Genomic DNA, 25,765 nt, shown 5'->3' with positions numbered 1-25,765 from the left:
TTTCTTTTTAAGTGTTTCAAAATGCACATGCATCACCTTCATAATGAATACAAATCAAGTATTTTTTCCTAAGGTTGAGATACTTTTTAAAAGTCAATTAACTCAAAAACAAGTTTGATGGAAGAAAGAAAAACAAGAAACTATTTCCAAGCATTAACAATGATGGAAAAAATAATCTTAAGAGCTGATAGATTTGACTATATAAAATTTTAAATTTCTGTGTGTCAAAAAAATACTACAAATGAAATTAAAAGGCAGACACAACTAGAAGAAAAACAGTTGGAAAAAATATGACAAAAGGTTAATAGTTTCCATAGTTAGAGTGTCAAAAAATCAATGAAAAATACTTATATCACAAAAGTGAGTCAAGGATAATTTTTTTTTAAATAAATTTATTTATTTATTTTTGGCTGCACTGGGTCTTCATTGCTGCACACAGGCTTTTCTCTAGTTGCTTCGAGCAGGCGCTACTCTTCGTTGTGGTGCACAGGCTTCTCATTGCGGTGGCTTCTCTTGTTGTGGAGCACAGGATCTAGGGGCACGGGCTTCAATAGTTGTGGCACACAGGCTCAGTAATTGTGGCTCGCAGGCTATAGAGCGCAGGCTCAGTAGTTGTGGCGCACGGGCTTAGTTGCTCCACAGCATGTGGAATCTTCCCACACCAGGGTTCAAACCCGTGTTCCCTGCATTGGCAGGTGGATTCTTAACTACTGCGCCACCAGGGAAGTCCAGGATAATTTCTTAAAATGCAATATTCAATAAAAAAGTTTAACTTCACTATTTAAAAATGCAAATTAAGAAGACAGCACCAGTTTTTACTTATCAAATTAGAACATTATTTTTATAAAATCCCAACCAGGGAATTCCCTGGCAGTCCAGTGGTTAGGACTCCATGCTTTCATCGTGGTGGCCCAAATTCAATCCCTGGTCAGGGAACTAAGATCCCAAAAGCCACGCAGCACAGCCAAAAAATAAAAAATAAAAAAATAAAATCCCAACCAAAAAAATTTTAAACTGTGACTCTCACTACATTTTTTATTCTTTGACAACAGAGGTCATGTCTTCATCTTACCCCTTTCATAACATATTGTGGGTGTTTGTTAAATATTATTTTAACTAAAGAATGAATACCAAAATATCACTATCCATGTAGGGTATCAGAGAAGAACCTAAAATACTAAATATTCTAGTAAAGCTTTTGGATGTTCATGTGTTAAACTGTTATGTTCATTAGCTTAACTTACAAAAGGGTAAATTAATATCTCTATAACCCCCTCATACACAAAATAAATAACTATACCTTTACATTCTTTTATAATACTGTGAGCTTGTTCTGGCAAATCTGCTTTCTTCATATTAACAAAAAGGGATAAAATTTCAAGTCCTTTTTCTTTTCCTAAACCACTCTCCACAGGGACTACATATTTAGGACCTGTGAAATCACAAGACATAGTAAGCAATTTGGTATGCCACATATTTAAATGTAACTGAATTATTATAAAAAGCAAATTAATAATAATAATAATAATAATAATCCTTACCCATTACTGAATCTGTAACGCTCTTGTCTCTGGTTGTAAGAAGAATCTGACACTGATTGTCAAAAGCTTTTAACACCCAAGGATCCCAAACATCATCCAAAATCAACAGAGACCTTAATAAGTAAAAACTGTATTGAGTCACTAATGACATTTATTTTAAACTTCCTTTAAAAAAAAGAGAATGCCACCAGTGTTTTCTTAAAATTTACAAAATTAAAAAAAAAATAGATGTCCATTTCATGGTTCTTTCTCTTTTCTTTGGTATCCCTTTCACAATATACCAATAAGGAAAAGAAAATTAGAGACCTTCCCTTCCTTCTACCCCAAATTACTGCATATTAAAGTTAAAGGACTTATAAAAAGAGAACTGTGTATACTTTATTATAAGTATTAGAAATAAGCCTCCTAGTGCCTAAAAAGAACTATCCAAGTAATGAGATTTTTCCAATTCAGTCTTTAAGCACCCAAACCAAGCAAGAACTGGGCTTAGGTTAGCATTAGAAAGCATCACAGAACAATGACAATATTTGACCATTTTACATACAAAACTAGCAATTTCATATGTCCCAACCTAACTGAATGCACCAGCAAATATTACTTTTCACTTGGTACACTAGTGGGCTTTTTTTCCATCCAAGAAATCAATTTGTTTACGCATAATGACAAAGAATCTGTGTGCTAATTCCTAATCAGCCCCTCCAAAAAACTTTTTTAAACTCGTCAGAACAAATGGAGAAAATAATACAACTAAAACCTGACAGCATAATTATACACTAGCGTTATTATCTGAATGGCATACTACTTCTGTACACTACAAAAAAAGACTCTAGGAATATACACAGGCTGGAAAATTACAAAAACATAAACCAAAATGATGCTGAGAGAGAAACAAAATGACTTTATATGCCATGATCTGATACATCTGAGAGTGGTTACAATATTTTCCTACACAGGAATCATTTTTATTTTTGCAAAGAAAGTAGAACTAAGGAGAAGTTACTGATCAAGAAAAGAGGAAGTGGTTAGTGGTCTCAATCCCATTTCTGCAGGAAAATGGATACTAGTGACTATCAAGGGGAGGGGGAGATAACAGAGGGATCTGGAAGAGAAAGAAGCCAGAGAGAAGGGAGCTTGCCCTCCGTAATGAGTATCCATCATAATCACTAGGAGGCTTTTTCCCAAAATTATTCCTCTCACCCAATATTCTGATATGAATCCCCTTACCAATTTGGGGAAGCACTACCATATTCAGCCACTACTACACATGAAAGTATACAGCATCATCAGGTGCATGGGGGCAATAAAAAAAACTTCAGAGCCATCACCTAATTCTCACCCAATTTACTGTTATACTCGCAAGGAATGCTTTATTAATCTTTGTACTTGTAGCACTTGACCCAGAACCTGGCACGACACTCAATGTTGGTTAAATGAACAAATAAAATAGCTGCTAGGTGGCAGAAATCAAATTGTTGACTAAATCCCTTAACTCTTAACAAAGATAGCAACTCAGTTGCTGCCTCCCTTTGGCTAATGAAAACTGTGATATAGCTGACAACAGTGCCTGGCACATAATTATAATGGCATTTATTTAATAAATTAATTAATTATTGAAATAAACAAAACAAACTCTTAAAGTACTTGGAAGTAGAAGAGTTACGTGTATACCCAAAAAGTAAGAGAACACAGTAGAAGGGTCCCTTTAAATAAATAATCCTTCCTGACTCAGTCTTTTACAAGTTGCCTGCATGCATTTATTCTGTCTCTTGTTCTGTGTTAATCTATTAGAAATAATGTATTCAAGGTAAAAAGTCTGCATCTTTTAACAAAGACCATTCACCAACTCACCTACTTAAGGAATATTTCTTGAGAGCCTACAATGGCACACAAGAGAGAATTGGCAGGTACGATGCAAAGGTCAGTGGCAGACACTTTTTTTTAATACAAGAGAGAGGAAGAGCAGGAAGGCAATGGTTCTTTCTTAGACCCTCTACTCAACAGCAAGAAAAGGCTATGATGTTCTCAAGATGTCAGTAGTTAAGTCTCACTGTGACTTCATACACCAAATAAGTATAACCATCTGTACCTTGGATGTTTGCGCAGCATCAGAATGCGGAGACGGTCTTTAGCTTCTTCAATATTAAGTGGAAGCCTCTGGGAGAAATTCTCATCCTGATCCAACCGTGTGCAAAGATTCTGCAGTTTCATCAGAAGCCCAGATTTGTCTTGTTTCCCAACTGAAACCCAATGCACACCCCCTGGGAAACAAACTGGTGAGGAAAAGAATAATAAATTTAAGGCCTTTGAACAGCTGCCCTCCTTTGAAAGAGGAGGAAAGATTTGTTCCAATCTTCAATCTCATCACATCTTCAAACTTCTCTTGATTCAGAGTATATATGTTGCTTGTAGGGTTATTATTGAGCTTTATAGCCCAAATCTAAGAAAAGTTGCAGATGTGAAGAAACTGAAGTATGGAGTTAATCTGCTGCTTATCAGTGAAATCTCACCAAACAAAATTTCACAATCTTTATCTTATGTCATCAATGATCACTGTACAACAGTTTCTCAACGTAAGCACTCTGCACATTTGGGGCCAGATAATTCTTTGTTGTGAGGGACTGTCCTGTGCATTATAGGATATTTAACAGCCTCCCTGGCCTCTATCCACTAGATGCTAGTAGCATTTTCCCTCCCCAGTTACGACAACCAAAAATGTCTCTAAACTCTGTCACATGTCCCCTGAGGGGCTAAATCACCTCTGAGAACCACTCATGTCCAGGAACACATAAGTCACTCATTATGGTTCCCACACACTGACTTAAAAGTAAGAAGTTAGGTTCAAGTCTGGCTCTACTGCTTACTAGCTATTATATCTTTAGCAAATAACCTGTCTCATTTATTATACCAGAATAAGACTGTTTACCCCCACCTATTTCAGAGTTACTGTGAGAAATTAATAATATAAAATATGTGGTTTTGCTATGCTAAATGTAAAGGGTTATAACAGACAGGATTATTAGTGATATGGATCTGAGAGTACCTTACAAATATTAAGCTTTGAACTAGTAAGCATTATATAACAACAGACATTATTATTACTGTTACTGTCAACTTTCATCATCATTTTTGTTAATCAAGCCACAGCATATAGCATATCTTAAAATACACATTTTTACATACATATTATCAGAACCAAAAATCTTAAGCTTTCATAGACTATACGTAATCAGCTCTATATAGATATAAAAAAAGTAAGAGGGGTCCCTATGTATAAAATATGGGGAGGGACTTCCCTGGTGGTTCAGTGGTCAAGAATCCACCTGCCAATGTAGAGGACAGGGGTTCGAGCCCTGGTCCAGGAAGATCCCATATGCCACAGAGCAACTAAGCCCATGCACCACAACTACTGAGCCTGCACGCCACAACTACTGAAGCCCGTGTGCCACAACTACTGAAGCCCACGCACCTAGAGCCCATGCTCTGCCACGAGAAGCTACTGCAACAAAAAGCCTGCGCACCCCAATGAAGAGTAGCCCCCGCTTGCCACAACCAAAGAGCCCGCGCGCAGCAACGAAGACCCAATGCAGCCAAAAAAATTAATGAATAAAAATTTAAAAATAAATAAATAAAATATGGGGAACAGCAGCATTAGACCAGACCAGTGGCATTAACCATAAAGATTTATATTATATGATCATAAATGTATAAGAAAAAGCAAAAAATAGATACAAAGATAAATGAGTTTTATTACACCAAAGGGCAACTTATTTACTGACATTCACAAATAATTAAGTACAAAAAGAAATCATTATTTTAAAATTGTAATCATCTAAAAGAAATATTTGTATATATGCACAAAGATCTTCTTATGACAGACATTTATTGAACACTTTCCTAAGAGTTCTACATATTAATCTACATTTAATCCTCAGAGTAGACTATCAAGCAGATACCATTATCATCCCCATATTACAGATGAGGAAACTGAGGTACAGAAAGGTTGAATCCCAGAGCTGGGATTCAAACATCCAGTGTCAATGATCTACTTCTAAACTATTCTGCCTCCACAGGATATTCACCACAGCACTGTCTACAACAGGAAAAAACTGGAAACAACCTGCAATGTCCATCTTAATCTCTTCTTCCACTGCAGGCTTCCAAAGCCTAAGGCAGGCCAAACTGAGAAGAGGAGAACATTATATATAAGTGAAATTTAGCGTATTAAATAGAACTTGACTTTTTTTTTTTTCCTTTGGCCACACCACGCAGCTTGTGGTACCTTAGCTCCCTGACCAGGGATCGAATTCGGGTCCACAGCAGTGAAAGCCCAAGTCTTAACCACTGGACCCCCAGGGAATTCCCAGGACCTGACACTTTAATTAGTGAAATGACCTGGATACTCTGAACCTGTACAAGGCCAGGGAAAGAATCAGGCCCAGAGAAGAGTTTAGAACAGGCAACGAAGGAAAAGAGTAAAGTTGTTTTCTTTTTTTTTTTTTTGCGGTACACGGGCTTCTCACTGTTGTGGCCTCTCCCGTTGCGGAGCACAGGCTCCGGATGCACAGGCTCAGCGGCCATGGCTCACGGGCCCAGCCGCTCCGCGGCATGTGGGATCTTCCCGGACTGGGGCACGAACCCATGTCCCCTACATCGGCAGGCGGACTCTCAACCACTGCGCCACCAAGGAAGCCCTAAAGTTGTTTTCTGATTACACCCTACAAACCCCAATGCGATGGTTACACATCCACTAAATGAACCTAGTAAAATTGCCAAGGTTTATGATCATGAATTTAAATTGGAACTCAGTTGGGTGATTTCTTCAGCAAGGAGAAAGGAAGTAATGTCTGGATGAAGCAATGGGGATCAAGAAGAATACCTATTCCATCTCCTAGCAATAGAGAAGGAATCATCTTTCACCCAAGATAAGGAGAGACCTAAAGAGTGAAGAATATACGCTGAGGAGCAATTAAATAATGGGCAATAAAAATCTAGGCCCAAACCTAAGAGGGGGCTGATGGGATAAACAGTGAGGATATTAGGGAGTTAAGGGATAAGCCCTGACAGGTCAGAAAACTGTAGTGAACTCAAAAAATAGAATAGATGGAGGTAGGCAAAGAGTAGTATAGAATGTTTAACATCAAGATTTCAAAACTGGTATCGTTTCTGGTAATGCCATGGGCCGGGATCCAGCCTGTGATCAGTGAATTATATGGCTGAAGGGGAGTGAAGAAAATGGTCACTGCAGATAAAGAAGTCAAGAAACTGAGAGGCCAAGTTTTTGGATGACGCATCCACATAGATATCAAAATTACTAAGAGTGCCAACAGGAGAAGGCCTTAAATTTATAACTAAGAACTCCAATCATCAATGAATGAGAGGGCAATAACATAACAGGGAAAGATTAGAAAAATGAACCTCAAAGGACAAAGAATTTAGCTGGAGAAGGAAGTATTAATGGCCTGGACAAGGTAACAGAGAGCAAGGACAGCATCCACCCATTTCCTGGTGCTGAAATATGTGGAACAGAAAGGGAAAAAAGTTGCTACACCACTGAAGGAGGCTATGGAGAAGGTGGTATCCTCAAGAAACTGCCCAGTTTCACATAAGGCAAGGAGGCAAATATTCTAAGAAGGGCTGATGATATAGAGGAGCTTCCTGATCACAGAGGAATCTAGAAGGTATAGCAAAGGCTTGGGAATGAGGGGAGGGGACCTAGATCAGAATTTGGCAATGAACTGAGTAGTAACTACAAGAGAATCTAAAAGATAACAAATGACCAAGAACTTCCCTGTGGTCCAGTGGGTAAGACCCCGTGCTCCCAATGCAGAGGGCCTGGGTTTGATCCCTGGTTGGGGAACTAGAGCCCGCATGCATGCCACAACTAAGAAGCCTGCGTGCCACAACAAAGACCCAGCACAGCCAAAATAATTAGATAAATATTTTTTTAAAACACAAATGACCAGAAGAAATAGAACTCTGCAGTAAGTGAGGTAAGGCAAGGCTGTGAAGCATGGTTTGATTACCAGTGCCAATGTCTTAGAAGAAGGTAAACAACAAGTCCTACTCTATTCCTGAAAGCTTCCTGACGTTCTCTAGGCTTGCTTCAGCTTGAGTCAGCACTTATGAAACAGTAAATCCGTGAGGCTTCACTTACTTTGACTATGTTACTTTTAGCTATGTTCTCTGTGTATACATGATTGTAAATGCATAGGAAAAAGTTTGGAAAAACTCACTCTAAACTGTTAACCATGACTACCACTGGTGACGAATTTAGGAGAAAGAACAGAAGGGCAAATGAAAAGAACTTTACTTCTTTTTAAATGAAGATACTACAACTGTTATGTTAAAAACACAGTTTTAAAATACCTGTTGCTCCTGAAGTGTTATTTTTTAATTTGCACTTTCTATTTAAGATTTTCTAAAATCATCCCAGGATTAAAGACAAGGCAAAGAAAGTATCCTGATACAACTAGCTAATGAATTTTTCAGATTTAAATTTAAGTACCAAGCGAGGAACCAAGATGGCGGAGTAGAAGGACGTGCTCTCACTCCCTCTTGTGAGAACACCAGAATCACAACTAGCTGCTGGCCAATGATCGACAGGAAGACACTGGAACTCACCAAAAAAGATACCCCACATGCAAAGACAAAGGAGAAGCCACAATGAGATGGTAGGAGGGGCACAAGCACAGTAAAATCAAATGCCATAACTGGTGGGTGGGTGACTCACAGACTGGAGAACACTTACACCACAGAAGTCCACCCACAGAAGTCCACCCACTAGAGTGAAGATTCTGAGCCCCACGTCAGGCTTCCCAACCTGGGGGTCCAGCAATGGGAGGAGGAATTCCCAGAGAATCAGACTTTGAAGCCTAGCAGGATTTGATTGCAGGTCTTTGACAGGACTGGGGGAAACAGACACTCCACACTTAGAGGGCACACACAAAGTAGTGTGCACATCAGGACCCAGGGGAAGGAGCAGTGACCCCAGGGGAGACTGAACCAGACCTACCTGCTAGTGTTGGAGGGTCTCCTGCAGAGGTGGGGGGGGGGGCTGTGGCTCACCCTGAGGACAAAGACACTGGTAGCAGAAGTTCTGTGAAGTACTCCTTGGCTTGAGACCTCCCAGTCTGCCATTAGCCCCACCAAAAAGCCCAGGTAGGCTCCAGTGTTGGGATGCCTCAGGCCAAACAACCAACAGGGAGGGAACCCTGCCCTATCCATCAGCAGACAAGTGGATTACAGTTTTACTGAGCTCCGCCCACCAGAGCAACAGCCAGCTCTACCCACCACAGGTCCCTCCCATCAGGAAATTTACACAAGACTCTTAGATAGCCTCATCCACCAGAGGGCAGACAGCAGAAACAAGAAGAACTACAATCCTGCAGCCTGTGGAACAAAAACCACATTCACAGACAGACAGACAAGATGAAAAGGCAGAGGGCTATGTACCAGATAAAGGAACAAGATAAAACCCCAGAAAAACAACTAAGTGAAGTGGAGATAAGCAACCTTTCAGAAAAAGAATTCAGAATAATGATAGTGAAGATGATCCAGGACCTCAGAAAAAGAATAGAGGCAAAGATCGAGAAGATGCAAGAAATGTTTAACAAAGACCTAGAAGAATTAAAGAACAAACAAACAGAGATGAACAATACAGTAAATGAAATGAAAAATACACTAGAAGGAATCAATAGCAGAATAACTGAGGCAGAAGAACGGATAAGTGACCTGGAAGACAAAATGGTGGAATTCACTGCTGAAGAACAGAATAAGAAAAAAGAATGAAAAGAAATGAAGACAGCCTAAGAGACCTCTGGGACAACATTAAATGCAACAACATTCGCATTATAGGGGTCCCAGAAGGAGAAGAGAGATAGAAAGGACGAGAGAAAATATTTGAAGAGATGATAGGCAAAAACTTCCATAACATGGGAAAGGAAATAGCCACCCAAGTCCAGGAAGCGCAGCAAGTCCCATACAGGATAAACCCATGGAGAAACATGCCAAGACACACAGCAATCAAATTGGCAAAAATTAAAGACAAAGAAAAATTCTTGAAAGCAGCAAGGGAAAAATGACAAATAACATACAAGGGAACTCCCATAAGGTTAACAGCTGATTTCTCAGCAGAAACTCTACAAGCCAGAAGGGAGTGGCATGATATACTTAAAGTGATGAAAGGGAAGAACCTACAACCAAGATTACTCTACCCAGCAAGGATCTCATTCAGATTCAATGGAGAAATCAAAAGCTTTACAGACAAACAAAAGGTAAGAGAATTCAGCACCACCAAACCAACTTTACAACAAATGCTAAAGGAGCTTCTCTAAGTGGGAAACAAAAGAGAAGAAAAGGACCTACAAAAACAAACTCAAAACAATTAAGAAAATGGTCATAGGAATATACATAACAATAATTACCTTAAACGTGAATGGATTAAATGCTCCAACCAAAAGACACAGGCTTGCTGAATGGATATAAAAACAAGAACCAGGGCTTCCCTGGTGGCGCAGTGGTTGAGAGTCCGCCTGCCGATGCAGGGGACACGGGTTCGTGCCCCAGTCCGGGAAGATCCCACATGCCGCAGAGCAGCTGGGCCCGTGAGCCATGGCCGCTGAGCCTGCACGTCTGGAGCCTATGCTCCGCAACGGGAGAGGCCACAACAGTGAGAGGCCCGCGTACCGCAAAAAAAAAAAACAAGAACCCTATATATGCTATCTACAAGAGACCCACTTCAGACCTAGGGACATTACAGACTGAAAGTGAGGGGGTGAAAAAAGATATTCCATACAGATGGAAATCAAAAGAAAGCTGGAGTAGCAATACTCATATCAGATAAAATAGACTTTAAAATAAAGAATATTACAAGAGACAAAGAAGGACACTACATAATGATCAAGGAATCCAAGAAGAAGATATAACAATTATAAATATATATGCACACAACATAGGAGCACCTCAATACATAAGGCAACTGCTAACAGCTATAAAAAAGGAAATCGACAGTAACACAGTAATACTGGGGGACTTTAACACCTCACTTACACCAATGGACAGATCATCCAAAATGAAAATAAATAAGGAAACAGAAGCTTTCAATGACACAACAGACCAGATAGATTTAATTGACATTTATAGGACATTCCACCCCAAAACAGTAGATTACACTTTCTTCTCGAGTGCACAAGGACCATTCTCCAGGATAGATCACATCTTGGGTCACAAATCAAGCCTCAGTAAGTTTAAGAAAACTGAAATCTTATCAAGCATCTTTTCGGACCACAACACTATGAGATTAGAAATGAATTACAGGGAAGAAAACATAAAAAACACAAACACATGGAGGCTAAACAATACATTACTAAATAACCAACAGAACACTGAAGAAATCAAAGAGGAAATCAAAAAATACCTAGAGACAAATGACAGTGAAAACACGACGATCCAAAACCTATGGGATGCAGCAAAAGCAGTTCTAAGAGGAAAGTTTATACCTATACAAGCCTACATCAAGAAACAAGAAAAATCTCAAATAAACAATCTAACTTTACACTTAAAGGAACTAGAGAAAGAAGAACAAACAAAACCTAAAGTTAGCAGAAGGAAGGAAATCATAAAGATCAGAGCAGAAATACATGAAATAGAAACGAAGAAAACAATAGCAAAGATCAAAAAAAAAAGCTGGTTCTTTGAGAAGATAAACAAAATTGATAAACCATTAGCCAGACTCATCAAGAAAAAGAAGGAGAGGACTCAAATCAATAAAATTAGAAATGAAAAAGGAGAACAACAGACACCACAGAAATACAGAGCATCCAAAGAGACTACTACAAGCAACTCTATGCCAATAAAATGGACCACCTGGAAGAAATGGACAAATCCTTACAAAGGTATAACCTTCCAAGACTGAACCAGGAAAAAATAGAAAATATGAACAGACCAATCACAAGTAATGAAATTGAAACTGTGATTAAAAATCTTCCAACAAACCAAAGTCCAGGACCAGATGGCTTCACACATGAATTCTATCAAACATTTAGAGAAGAGCTAACACCCATCCTTCTCAAACTCTTCCAAACAATTGCAGAGGAAGGAACAGGCCCAAACTCATTCTATGAGGCCACCATCACCCTGATACCAAAACCAGACAAAAATACTACAAAAAAAGAAAATTACAGACCAATATCACTGATGAATATAGATGCAAAAATCCTCAACAAAATACTAGCAAACAGAATCCAACAACACATTAAAAGGATCATACACCATGATCAAGTGGGATTTATCCCAGCGATGCAAGGATTCTTCACTATATGCAAATCAATGTGATACACCATATTAACAAACTGAAGAAGAAAAACCATATGATCATCTCAATAGATGAAGAAAAAGCTTTTGACAAAATTCATCACCCATTTATGATAAAAACTCTCCAGAAAGTGGGCATAGAGGGAACCTACCTCAACATAATAAAGGCCGTATACAACAAACCCACAGCAAACATCATTCTCAATTTTGAAAACTGAAAGTATTTCCTCTAAGATCAGGAACAAGACAAGAATATCCACTCTCACCACTATTATGCAACATAGTTTTGGAAGTCCTAGCCATGACAATCAGAGAAGAAAAAGAAATAAAAGGAATACAAATTGGAAAAGAAGAAGTAAAACTGTCACTGTTTGCAGATGACATGATACTATATATAGAGAATCCTAAAAATGCCACCAGAAAACTACTAGTGCTAATCAATCAATTTGGTAAAGTTGCAGGATACAAAGCTAATGCACAGAAATCTCTTGCATTCCTATACACTAATGATGAAAAATCTGAAAGAGAAATTAAGGAAACACTCCCATTTACCATTGCAACAAAAAGACTAAAATACCTAGGAATAAACCTACCTAGGGAGAAAAAAGACCTGTATGCAGAAAACTGTAAGACACTGATGAAAGAAATTAAAGGTGATACCAACAGATGGAGAGATATACCATGTTCTTGGATTGGAAGAATCAATATTGTGAAAATGACTATACTACCCTAAGCAATCTACAGAATCAATGCAATCCCTATCAAATTACCAATGGCATTTTTTACAGAACTAAAACAAAAATTCTTGAAATTTGTATGGAGACACAAAAGACCCCAAATAGCCAAAGCAGTCTTGAGGGAAAAAAGCAGAGCTGGAGGAATCAGACTCCCTGACTTCAGGCTATACTACAAAGCTATAGTAATCAAGACAATATGTTACTGGCACAAGAAAAGAAATATAGATCAATGGAACAGGATAGAAAGGCCAGAGATAAACCCATGCACCTATGGTCAACTAATCTATGACAAAGGAGGCAGGGATATACAAAGGAGAAAAGACAGTCTCTTCAATAAGTGGTGCTGGGAAAACTGGACAGCTACATGTAAAAGAATGAAATTAGAACACTCCTTAACACCATACACAAAAATAAACTCAAAATGGATTCGAGACCTAAATGTAAGACCGGACACTATAAAACTCTTAGAGGAAAACATAGGAAGAACACTCTTTGACATAAGTCACACCAAGATCTTTTTTGATCCACCTCCTAGAGTAACGGAAATAAAAACAAAAATAAACAAATGGGACCTAATGAAACTTAAAAGCTTTTGCACAGCAAAACAAGATGAAAAGAAGACCCTCAGAATGGGAGAAAATATTTGCAAATGAATCAATGGACAAAAGATTAATTTCCAAAATATATAAACAGCTCACGCAGCTCAATATTAAAGAAACAAACAACCCGATCCAAAAATGGGCAGAAGACCTAAATAGACATTTCTCCAAAGAAGACATACAGATTGCCAAGAAGCACATGAAAAGCTGCTCAACATCACTAATTATCAGAGAAATGCAAATCAAAACTACAGTGAGGTATCACCTCACACCAGTTAGAAAGGACATCATCAGGGCTTCCCTGGTGGCGCAGGTGTTGAGGGTCCGCCTGCTGATACAGGGGACATGGGTTCGTGCCCCGGTCCGGGAGGATCCCACGTTGTCGCGGAGCGGCTGGGCCCGTGAGCCATGGCTGCTGAGCCTGTGCATCCAGAGCCTGTGCTCTGCAACGCAAGAGGCCACAGCAGTGAGAGGCCCGCGTACCACAAAAAAAAAAAAAAAAAGAAAGAGTGGGCTTCCCTGTTGGCGCAGTGGTTGAGAGTCCGCCTGCCAATGCAGGGGACACAGGTTCGTGCCCCGGTCCGGGAAGATCCCACATACTGCAGAGCGGCTGGGCCCGTGAGCCATGGCAGCTGAGCCTGTGCGTCTGGAGCCTGTGCTCCGCAACGGGAGAGGCCACAACAGTGAGAGGCCCGCGTACCACAAAAAAAAAAAAAAAAAAAAAAAGAAAGGGCATCATCAGAAAATCTACAAACAACAAATGCTGGAGAGAGTGTGGAGAAAGGGAACCTTCTGGTGGGAATGTACATTGATACAGCCACTATGGAGAACAGTATGGAGGTTCCTTAAAAAACTAAAAATAGAATTACCATATGATCCAGCAATCCCACTACTGGGCATATACCCAGAAAAAACCATAATTCAAAAAGACACATGCACCCCAATGTTCATTGCAGCACTATTTACAATAGCCAGGTCATGGAAGCAACCTAAATGCCCATTGACAGACGAATGGAGAAAGAAGATGTGGTACATACATACAATGGAATATTACTCAGCCATAAAAAGGTACAAAGTTGAGTCATTTGTTGAGACGTGGATGGATCTAGAGACCGTCATACAGAGTGAAGTAAGTCAGAAAGAGAAAAACAAATATCGTATATTAACGCATGTATGTGGAACCTAGATAAATGGTACAGATGAACCAGTTTGCAGGGCAGAAGTTCAGACACAGATGTAGAGAACAAACGTATGGACACCAAGGGGGGGAAAGCCGTGGGGGGATGGGGATGGTGGTGTGCTGAATTGGGAGATTGGGATTCACATGTATACACTGATGTGTATAAAACTGATGACTAATAAGAACCTGCTGTATAAAAAAATAAATAAAACAAAATTCAAAAAATAAATAAAAATAAATTTAAGTATCTATTATCTACAGTATAAAAGGTCTTTCTCTCCTAAATTTAAAACTAAATTAGGGCATTATTAACATACGCAAGAAAAATAAAACACTATTAGCTTTAAAAAGAAAGACAAAAAGCCCAAAAGACCAACTGATCTGCAAATCTCCTACCATCACAGTAAGACAGTTAAATACAGAAGCATTAATTTCGCATTTCAGAAAGAATCTAAACATCTTGACTATGGGCACAAGAGGGAGCAATTTAGCCTTGAATGAGGCTTGTACCTATAATTTCATTCAGAGAAACTTAATCAGAGGAAAATTGCCTTTATTCAGAGAAAATTAACCCCTCCTACTTTCACATGAGGTTTATGCAGGTAGCAATTAATAATCTAACAGCATCAAGGAAATCTTGGGAAAGAAGGAAGCAAATAGGTAGCCAGCCTCTGAAGAAAACTTTCATACTTTAAAAACTCAGCACTTAAATAAAATTGTATGAATGGTTTAAAAATACATCAACTCTTTATAATTTCCCTAAATAAATAAAGGGTTGAACTTTCAAAACGAAAGTAGGTTTCCTAAAAATGTATAGGCATAAGTAGTTAAGAACTTAATAGTTTTTTTTTTTTTTTTTTTTTGCTGTAGGTATGTGATTTATTTTATTCTTGAAGAATCCTTCCAAAAATGTTAATCAAAATAAGAACAAAAAGCCTCGGGCACGAAAGACAAATATGGAACGCTTCACGAATTTGCGTGTCATCCTTGCGCAAGGATTAGGGGCCATGCTAATCTTCTCTGTATCATTCCAATTTTAGTATATGTGCTGCCGAAGCAAGCACTTAATAGTATTAATTTACACCAAACACCGCTCTAAGATAACAAAATTTCTGTAGGAACACAGTTTTAATGAAGTTTGTAACCCATACAGTTACCCACTTACAAAAGAAAAAAAAAGGTTTTATACTACAATTAAACAGCAAAAATCTAATATTCCTATATTTTAGAATGGAAATGAACTCCAGAGATTAAAATTCATCTTTAGGGGGACTTCCCAGGCAGTCCAGTAGTTAAGACTCCACGCTTCCACTGCAGGGGGCACGGGTTCAATCCCTGGTCAGGGAACTAAGATCCTGCATGCCACGCAGCACAGCCAAAAAAAAAAAAACTTTTTTTCTTTAGGAAAGTATCTACTCTTGAACTAGTGGATATACAAAAGCAGACTCCAAATAGATTAAAAAGCTAAATATGGGGCTTCCCTGGTGGTGCAGTGGTTAAGAATCTGCCTGCCAATTCAAGGGACACAGGTTTGAGCCCTGGTCCGGGAAGATCCCATATGCCGCGGAGCAACTAAGTCTGTGCGCCACAACTACTGAGCCTGCACTCTAGAGCCTGCGAGCCACAACTACTGAAGCCCACACGCCTAGAGCCCATGCTCTGCAACAACAGAAGCCACTGCAGTGAGAAGCCCGCGCACGGCAACCAAGAGTAGCCCCTGCTCGCCACAACTAGAGAAAGCCTGAGTGCAGGAACCAAGACCCAATGCAGCCAAAAATAAAATAAATTTATTTTTTAAAAAAGCTAAATATGAATGGTAAGACTATAATAGGACTACTTAAGAAAATTCAGGAAACACAAATTAGAAGGCAAAAAAAATTAATTTGACTACATCAGAATTAAAGATTTCTATCAAGGACATCCAGGACAAAATTAATACAGATAATATAAGGAGAAAGTATTTACAAAGTCTAAAAGCAACAAGCCCTACTATCTAGAATATATAAGAAATTCCTAAAAAGCAACAAAATGGAAAAACTGACAAATGTTATCAACAAAATTTATAAACAAGGAAACCCAAAAGCCTAAAAAGCTTATGAAGAAATGGTCAAATTCAAGTTATCAGAGAAATGCAAATTAAAAGATACCACTTTACACCTGCTGGCCTGGCAAAAATTACAAAGCTGGATGATACCTAGTGTCACTAAAGAAGTGAGGATACAGGAGCCCTCACATGCTATTGATGGGAATGCACAGATTGGAGGGCAATCAAATTTGATATTTATATATCCTGTAACTTGGAGATTCTGGTCCTAGCTACATATACTCAAGAAATTCTCATATCTGTAAAAGTTCAACCGAGCTTTGCTGGGGCAGCAAAGAGTTGGAGACAATCTATATATCTATTAACTAGGGAATGAACAATAAAATATATTGGAGGTACCCCATGGAGGATAGCAATCAGGTGTAACAAATAATATGTACATACAACAAGGATAAATCTTAAAAACATAGTGTCAAGTGAGATAAGAAACAGAAGAAAATAATTAACATTAACATGTATGCAAATTTAAAATATTTACATATAAACAAACATTTTACAAGAAAACATACGTTACACATACATTTACAAAGAATATACAATAAATACATTAGAAAGGTCGCCTATGGGGAGGTGTAATTCTGTGATTAAATATATATTTGGTTTTCATCACTCTTCCTGGCACACAGCTCTAAGATCCTTGTAATTTCCCATATAAGAAGAGCCTTAGGGGCATCTTTTGTTATACTATTTAGTTTTGTTCCTGAAATAGCTCCAGGGTATAAAAGTGAAATGGTGTCTTACATTATTCATATAACAAGCCCCTTTTAACCACACCTGAGTTTCTGTTAATAAAGTGATTTCTGAAAAGCCCCTAGATAACCTAAGGATAGGGGCTGGTTACCAGAGGAACCAACCCCTTGATTAGAGTTGGAACTTTCAGCCCCACCCTCCAGACCTCCAGAGGAGAGGGGAGTGAGTGGCTGGAGATTGAGTTCAATCACAATCAGCCAATGATTTAATCAATCATACCTACATAATGAATGAAGACTCCATAAAAAAACCAAAAGGGCAAGATTCACAGAGCATCTGGGTTGCTGAACACAAGGAGATGTAGGAAGAGTGATACACCCAAATTGGGCACGGAAGCTCTACACCCCTTCCCACATACGTGCCCCATGCATCTCTTCCATCTGGCTGTTCCAGAGTTTTATCCTTGTATAATAAACCAGTAATCTAATAAGTATAGTTGTCAGAAGCACAGGTAACAAACAACCTGGACTAGCAATTGGCATGTGAAGGGGTTAGGGGGCAGTCTTGTAGGACTGAACCCTTAACCTATGGGATCTGATGCTATCTCCAGGTAGATAGTTTCAGAAGTGAGTTAAATCACAGGACACCCAGCTCGTGTTGAAGAATTGCTGGATGTGTGGAAAACTCACACATCTGGTGTCAGAAATGAAGCAGTGTTGTAGTTGTGTAAAGGAAACACATAGGAGGAGTGTGTTTTCCTTTAGAGGAGGGAAATGAGAATGGGAAATTTTTAAAAGGAAATAAACACAGCAAGAAGCTAAGCCTTAGATAGACCTAATAGGATAATGGGCTATAAACTAAATATGATTTACTCAATCTTCCATACTTGAGATCTCACAAAAGCTTATAAGGGATATGAATTAAGCTCATTATGCACTGGACAATTGCTAGTATCTCTGGCATTTTCTCAAAACAAAGTGGTGAAAATCTATTCCGAGACCACAATTCATACAATATGATTCCTGGCTAGTTAATTCCATAAGTTGTTGGTCAATTTTAACCCCTAAAATTGAAAATTCACCCCAATAATATAGAGCGATTGGGCTTCCCTGGTGGCGCAGTGGTTGGGAGTCCGCCTGCTGATGCAGGGGACGCGGGTTCGTGCCCCGGTCCGGGAAGATCCCACGTGCCGCGGAGCGGCTGGGCCCGTGAGCCATGGCCGCCGAGCCTGCGTGTCCGGAGCCTGTGCTCCGCAACGGGAGAGGCCACAGCAGTGAGAGGCCCGCGTACCGCAAAAAAAAAAAAAAATATAGAGCGATTAAAACTGATTTAAAGAGCACATTTTAACCCTACAAATTGGTATATTATAAATACATAGTATTATAAATACATAGTTTAAAATAATATATAAATACATATATTATAAATACATAGATTTAAAGAGCACATTTTAACCCTATAAATTGGTATATTATAAATACATAGTTTAAAGGAAATTCATCACTATATTGAAAGGAAGACCATTTCTTCACACTAAAGAAATTTAAACCAATTTTATCCTGAAGTATCCTTGGTGATCAACTTTGCAGGAGAGGGGAAAAAAAAAGTGAATAAATAAATAAATCCTTAGCCCTGAAATGTGCATGGCTCTGAGTCTCATGAAACTTCTCTACAATGACAAAGGAGAAAAACCAGGGCTTAGGAAATTAGGCCTACTTCTGACAAGAGTATGATCAATACTGTTAACAAGGGCTGTGAAGTATTAACTAAAACCAGGTGTGTACAATAGATGTGCCCTAGCCTCCAACTTTCTAAATCTCTCAGGTGCTGACTATTTACTCTATTCATTTTGTCATCTTGTCATAAACTATCTTTTTTTTTGCGGGCCTCTCACTGTTGTGGCCTCTCCCGCTGCGGAGCACAGGCTCCAGACGCACAGGCTCAGTGGCCATGGCTCACGGGCCCAGCCGCTACACGGCCTGTGGGATCTTCCCGGACCGGGTCACAAACCCGTGTCCCCTGCATCAGCAGGCGGACTCTCAACCACTGTGCCACCAGGGAAGCCCGTCATAAACTACCTTAATTGGTGATTATATATTGTAAACACAAAAAAAGTTATTAAGCACTATAAGTCAGGAACTATCTTTTTAAGTTCCCCAGAAAATGGATGGAGGCAACCAAAGACTGAGGAAGCTATATAATATTCCTGATAGGGAATACCCTGAGAACCTACCAGACTCATTAGGGTCAACAGTACACCTGCCAAATGTCCTAAATCCTCTTCTGCACCATATGTCCTTCCCCACTCCAGTAACTACCCAATACCCTTCCCACCTTCTCTACTCTCCCATCCTTGCCTAGTCGGCCTTGCAAACTTCTTTCTATTCTTCCTTCAAACTCCAGCTAAAATGTCATTTCAGGAAGCCTGTCTTGTTCATTTTCTTCCCCCAGACAGAAAGCTTCCTTCCTTTGTTCTAACTTTGTACCTTATACTTGTTTCTACTGTTCAATTTATCACACATGATGTAATTTGTTTGTATGTCTGCCTCCCTTACCAGACCGTAAGTAAATTCCTTAGATGCACAGGCTTCTTTTTGAATCCCTTTTGCCCCAAAACAGTGCCAAGATCCATAATAGGTTCTCAAGTATTTATTGAATACATGAATATCTGAAGCAAGGGAAATCAGTTGCCAGATGTCACATGAATCTATAAAGCCTGCCTGCAAAAACCCATTGGTTGTTACAGTCAACTCACAATTTTTCTTTTTCTTGAGATTACACATAAGATAAACAAGTTACTAAAGATTTTTATTTTTAAAGATAAGTAACTGATAGAATTAATTGCGGAAATGGAATTAATAGTTTATTTAATACAGATGCCAAATACATGGGAGAATCTCCCACTGGGATGGTCCTTATTGGAACCAACTTTCCAACTATCTCCTTCCCTACAACACTCTGTGCCAAAACAGACACTCAACTGACAGGAAGCTGTAAGTCTAATACTGTTGAAAGTCAGGGATACAAGCTGGACAACCTTTCAAGATACTTTGTCAACCCTACAATTCCCCCAATTATTAAGATACGAGGGAAATAGCTTCATTCCATTGATAATAAGTGCCATCTGGTAACACATGAATTTATTGGCCTGGCTAGTCAAGCCTGATTGTGACAGGCAGGGCAGAAAATAAAATTCAAATTCAATCACCTGCGGTAGGCAGAAAAATGCCCCCCCACCCCGCTCCCCCGCACCAGCCAATGATCTCCACAACATATTCCACAGAACTTGTAAATATATCACCTTACACAGCAAAAGGGACTTTGTAAATGCGATTAAATTAAGGATTCTGAGATGAGATAATCCTTGATTATCCAGTGGGGCCCATGTAATCACAAGGGCCCCTGTAAGAGGGACGCAAGAAAGTCAGGGGAGGAGATGTGATGACAGAAGCAAAGACCAGAGAAGAGAGAAAGATTTGAAGATGCTATGCACTGCCAGCTTTGAAAATGGGGAAATGGACCATGAGTCAAGGAATGCAGGCCACCTCTAGAAGCTGGGAAATGCAAGGAAAAGGATTCTCCCTAGAGCCTCCAAAAGCAACTAAGCACTGCTGACACTTGGATTTTAGCTCAGTAAGAGCTATTTTTGTCTTCTGACCTCCAGAACTTCAAGATAATAAATTTGTGTTGTTTTAAGCCCCCAAAAGTTTTGGTAATTTATTACAGCAGCAACAGGAAACTAATGCAATGCCTAAACAATATCTTCTTAGCCAGCAATGGTAATCAAAACTTACCTTCTAAGAAAGAATGATCTCGAACAGCTTCTGCAGCTAATACAGACTTCCCACAACCTGCCATTCCATATATGGTGACCCATCCCGGTTCACCACTCAGTTTGAAGAGCTTCTGCTGAATTGCATTCACTAGCTTCCTCCTAGTAACAAAAACAACGGGCCTCTGTGGTACTCCACCTTCACACAGGACTGTCCTTACTGAAATCCAAAACAAAACAAGCATGAATGAAGAGAACTCTGAAATGGTTACTCAAGTAACACCATAAAAACCAAAGAGAGCAAGGCTGAGGTCTCAGCCTCAGAATTTCCAAGAGAAGTAAGAAAATGTGGCTAGCATATTAACTTCAACTTTGATTTCTCAGAACACCCAGAACAAAAGCAAACATATACCTCTCAAGATGACTAAAGACAATGAAAATCTCCATCTGTATCTGCCCTTACTCACCCTATTCCTCCCTGACTCTCCAATCTTTTTCTCATACTAAAAACTGAGAAGAGACTGTAAAGGAAAGAATATGGAATTGCTTTCAAGAACACAGATTTCTAAAGATTCTTATTCTTTCCTATGCTTGAACTTGATAAACACAAAACTGAAGAACTTAAATAAAGGACTATAAATTGCCGTATTATCTCTAAAAATTATGGTATGTATATTATTACCTCAGCAGTAGATAGTTCACTGGGCAAGGAAATGAGAGAGGTAACATAGATGCAAATAAAAATATTTGAATTGGAAAACGATAATTTTTTCACATGCATGATTCAGTGAACTGATCAGTCTCTCTAGCAGATTTCATCTACAATAAGACCAAACTGCAGCAACGGAGCCTTTATGATAGAAAGTATCATGGATACAAACCATATGAAGTTATTCCAACTGAATCTTTGCCATTGGAAGAAGATATGACAGGAATGCCACGATGGAGAAGGTCGGCAAGATCTTTATACCCTTCATGTAGCAGAGCATTGTAGAATGATATATAGGAATAATTATCTTTTTCAAGTATCGTTTTAATTAGCATAGCTGCTCGTTGCCGTTGGGTGGGCTAAAAAAAAAAAAAGTAGTTTAGTATACTACAAAGAATATATTTGCAACATAAATTAGTGGAGACCAGTACAAGTTTTGAAATAAATTCTAAAACTTTTTAAGAAAGCATAGACTGCCTCAGAGGGCTTTACCTCATTTTTTACTTTTTCCTCCTCCGACACTGTTAAAACTCCATCACTAATCATGTGATCCATGATGTAGGATGTTTTGACGTCCCTTTCCAGGGCTTCTCTATGTTGAAGCAAACAATTTCGCGCTTTTGCATCCATCCTCCCTCAAATTTTTCCTTCTCTGTCAACCATGAGCTACAGGCAAACATCAAAATATTTGTCAAGCCAATAAAGATATGAAAAGATGTATAACCTCATTGGTAATGAAAAATGTAAAGAAAATAAGACTTCTTTTGCAAAGTTTTTTTTCCTATTTATTTAAACAGAGTTTATTTAAACTCTCCTACGTGTCCGCCCACAGAAAGGAGGACGGAAGGGGGACGCCGAAAAGAAAACGAGCAGGCTGTCTGCACCGCCGGTCACTCTGTCCTCCCCTGGGCTTCATCTATGTCCTGGCTTTCCCCAGTGGACTTTCATCAGGCAGACATGCAAAGATTTTTTTTAAATAAACAAAATCTAATGCTTTCAAAGGTGTGAGGTAATGATTATTCTTTTAAGATACCTGAGGAGAGTACAAAGTGGATGCAACTTTTCTGGAAGGCTTATAAGGTAAGATGTGTTTAAAGTAAGCATTCTCTTTAACCCAGAAATCCCACTTCTAGGAATTTACCTCAGAGAGATACTCATATATGTATGCAAAAATATCCACAAAAAGGGTTAATAGAGAGTGTTTAGGTAAGATAAAAATATTAGAACAACCTAAATGCCCATCATTCGGAGTATGGATTAAAAAAATTAGAGTATGGGGCTTCCCTGGTGGCGCAGTGGTTGAGAGTCCACCTGCTGATGCAGGGGACACGGGTTCGTGCCCCGGTCTGGGAAGATCCCACATGCCGCGGAGGGGCTGCGCCCGTGAGCCACGGCCACTGGGCCTGCGCGTCCGGAGCCTGTGCTCCGCAACAAGAGAGGCCACAACAGTGAGAGGCCCACGTACCGAAAAAAAAAAAAAAAAAGACTCGGTACATAAGATGGAATATTATATAGCCATTTACAATAAGACATCTCCATGTACTGACATGGAAAGGTGCTCATGACATGTCACTGATTGAAAAAAATTTAAATATGATACCATGTATAGCACAAAATATGTGTTGGTCTCATATAAATGCATAGAGAGATGTTTAGAAGTCTGTTCAACAAAATGTTTGGGTTACTTCCAAGTAGCAAGATTTGGGGGGAATTTTCCCCAGTTCTTTTTTCTTCTTTTCTATACTGTCTTAATATTTTTTCAATACACATTATCATTTGTACAATTTTAAAACTTCCTTTAAGTTAAGATTTTATAAACAATGGTCATACTAAAGTCCTAATATTTATAAACTACTTGATTTCTTTACCATCATTAAGACTAAATAGAGCATTCTTGGTATTGCGTATTAGTGCTCACTCAAGATGAGTGTCAGCTGGTAGGTCTTCATTGGTAAACACATTTCTCATGTGCTTACTCCACTAATTTTTCAGCTGAGCTGCTAACTATGACAAAGCAACAGAAAATATCCTCTGATGTCATTTCTTAGACTAGGAGGACACAAAGAATAATATTCTTCACAGTATAATACTCTAAGTTCCTACCGACTTTATTTCAAATATGATGCAAATTTTTCAATAGGTATAAAACCCAGATCAGAACATTTTCAAGTTTTTAAACAGAATCTACCCAATGTAATACAGTGAGTGTCTAAATGTGTTTATTTATATACTCATTCAATAAACATTTGAGCCCCTCCTGTGTGTCAGGCCCTGAATCTACAGAGATTAAATCATACCCCTGAAGGAATTCACAATCTTGTAGGAGAGTAAAATACAGATAATTATAATGTGATGTACTAAGCGCCAAGAGATAAGTACAAGTGATTTTGAGCACACAGAAGAGGAGCAATAATCGTTAAGCTTCATTAATCAGTAATCAATAATGACTATAAAAAGTACCACCGAATGTGTCACTTTGAAACACAGGTAAGTAGAGAATTTGCCTATGCTTGTCAAGGTTCACAAAATGCCCAGTACTGGCATGAAACTGATTGATAAAAGAAAAAGTTATGGTTAGGATCAAGGCTACGTTTTTAAATGTTAGTGTTTTTATGATCTCAAGTTAAACATAAAACGTCCCGGGCTTCCCTGGTGGTGCAGTAGTTAAGAACCCCCCCCGCCAGTGCAGGGGACACGGGTTCGAGCCCTGGTCCGGGGGAAATTCCACATGCCGCGGAGCAACTAAGCCCGTGCGACGCAACTACTAAGCCTGCGCTCTAGAGCCCGTGAGCCACAACTACCCAGCCCGTGTTCCACAAAAGAAGCCACCGCAATGAGACGCCCACGCACAGCAACAAAGACCCAATGCAACCAAAAATAAATAATAAACTAATTACTTTTTTAAAAATCATATTAAAACATAAAACGTCCCTTAATTTTTCAGTAATAAAACTCTATTTAACAAAACAAAAATGAACTTTTTAGCTTTTGTCCAATAGCTAAGGCAATAGACACACTCTGACCATCTGAAACTAATTTCCAACTTTACCTAGCCCTATTAAAACTAAAGACGTTAAGTTTTATACGTTTTTTAACTCTGCACACATTTAGATATTCTGAACAAATTCTCAGTGTCCCACCTTCCGTAACCACATCAACATGTAAAGTCAGTACTCTGCAGGCTTGTGAAATATAAAGAACAGTTCCATCCAGGAAAACATTTCCTCTTTAGATAAGTTCACTTCCTGGTACAGTATCAGAATGATTAATAATAATTCCTTGACCCAGAATTCTGAGTCTCTAAAATCGACTACTGAACCTCCGAAGAACCGGGTTCGGGGAGAAAAGCGAGGCGCAAAGTTACCCAAACCTTCGCACCTGGGTCTTCACTGGGAAGAGAAGCCCTGAAGGGACAGACCGGAAAATCAAGGTAGGGGTGAGTGGAGGCAACGGAACTTCCAAAAGGAAATTTGGGGCTCGGGCCACAGCCCGGGGGCAGGTCGGGGCCTCACAGGTGTCTCACCTGGGCCTCCGCAGCCGGGGGGCTCCTGAAGACCCCCGGGAATCTCCGACCTGCGGAGGAGGCGTCACCCCCGCAGGCGGCCCACGCAGTCCCGGGGCGCCGAGGTGAGTATTCCAACCCAGACACAAAGGAAGGAGCGCCACTCGGACTGTCGTTCCTTCCCTCCCGCTGCGGCTGCACCCGGGCGGGAGCCCGGAGCCACTGCGGACGCCGCCGCGTCTACTTCAAGTCCTCGCGGGTCGCTGACAGCCCAGACGCCTCACCTCCGGCTCCCTCACCCCTTCTGCCCAGGAATAAAGCCAGCCTCTCCGCCTCAGGACCGTGGAGCAGTGAAAACCCGCCAGTCCGCCCCCCTGGGACGACGCCGGCCCGCGCGTGCCAAGAAACACACCCGGAACCCCTCCAGGCGTCCGTCGCCGCGCGCGCTCCGGCTCCGGCTAGTGCCCGCGCGCGCAGAAAAAAGCCTCCGCCGCACCAACTGGGGCGCGCCGCGCTCCAACGAAGGGCGGACCGAGGCGGCGGCGCGCTCGACGCGCGCTGCCCCGCCCCGCCCCGCCCCCCCCCCCCCCCCCCCCCCCCGCCCGCCGCGTCCCGGCGGC

At 39.9% G+C, this 25,765-nt stretch overlaps 1 protein-coding gene and 1 pseudogene across 3 annotated transcripts in view; both read right to left on the bottom strand.

Annotated features, from left to right (window-relative positions):
• APAF1 (apoptotic peptidase activating factor 1) overlaps window positions 1-25,765 on the bottom strand; it is a 91,356-nt gene that overhangs the window by 64,953 nt on the left and 638 nt on the right. Inside the window, exons 1-7 of one of the 3 annotated variants that reach the window (XM_060025432.1) lie at window positions 25,558-25,591; window positions 22,136-22,309; window positions 21,816-22,002; window positions 20,957-21,154; window positions 3,628-3,811; window positions 1,542-1,654; window positions 1,301-1,432 (exon numbers count right to left, since the gene is read on the bottom strand). In XM_060025432.1, coding sequence (XP_059881415.1) covers window positions 1,301-1,432; window positions 1,542-1,654; window positions 3,628-3,811; window positions 20,957-21,154; window positions 21,816-22,002; window positions 22,136-22,273 — 952 coding nt within the window. In that variant the 5' untranslated portion in view covers window positions 22,274-22,309; window positions 25,558-25,591. Of the gene's footprint in view, window positions 1-1,300; window positions 1,433-1,541; window positions 1,655-3,627; window positions 3,812-20,956; window positions 21,155-21,815; window positions 22,003-22,135; window positions 22,310-25,166; window positions 25,460-25,557; window positions 25,592-25,765 lie in introns of those variants that run through there. The other 2 variants (XM_060025430.1, XM_060025431.1) reach the window with 2 other exon arrangements.
• LOC132434691 (U6 spliceosomal RNA) lies at window positions 15,319-15,432 on the bottom strand (annotated as a pseudogene).

Source organism: Delphinus delphis, chromosome 11, assembly GCF_949987515.2.
Source record: "Delphinus delphis chromosome 11, mDelDel1.2, whole genome shotgun sequence".
NCBI classification, from domain to species: domain Eukaryota; kingdom Metazoa; phylum Chordata; class Mammalia; order Artiodactyla; family Delphinidae; genus Delphinus; species Delphinus delphis.
Note: the sequence above shows the minus strand (reverse complement) of the source record. Positions and strands in the feature narration are given on the sequence as shown.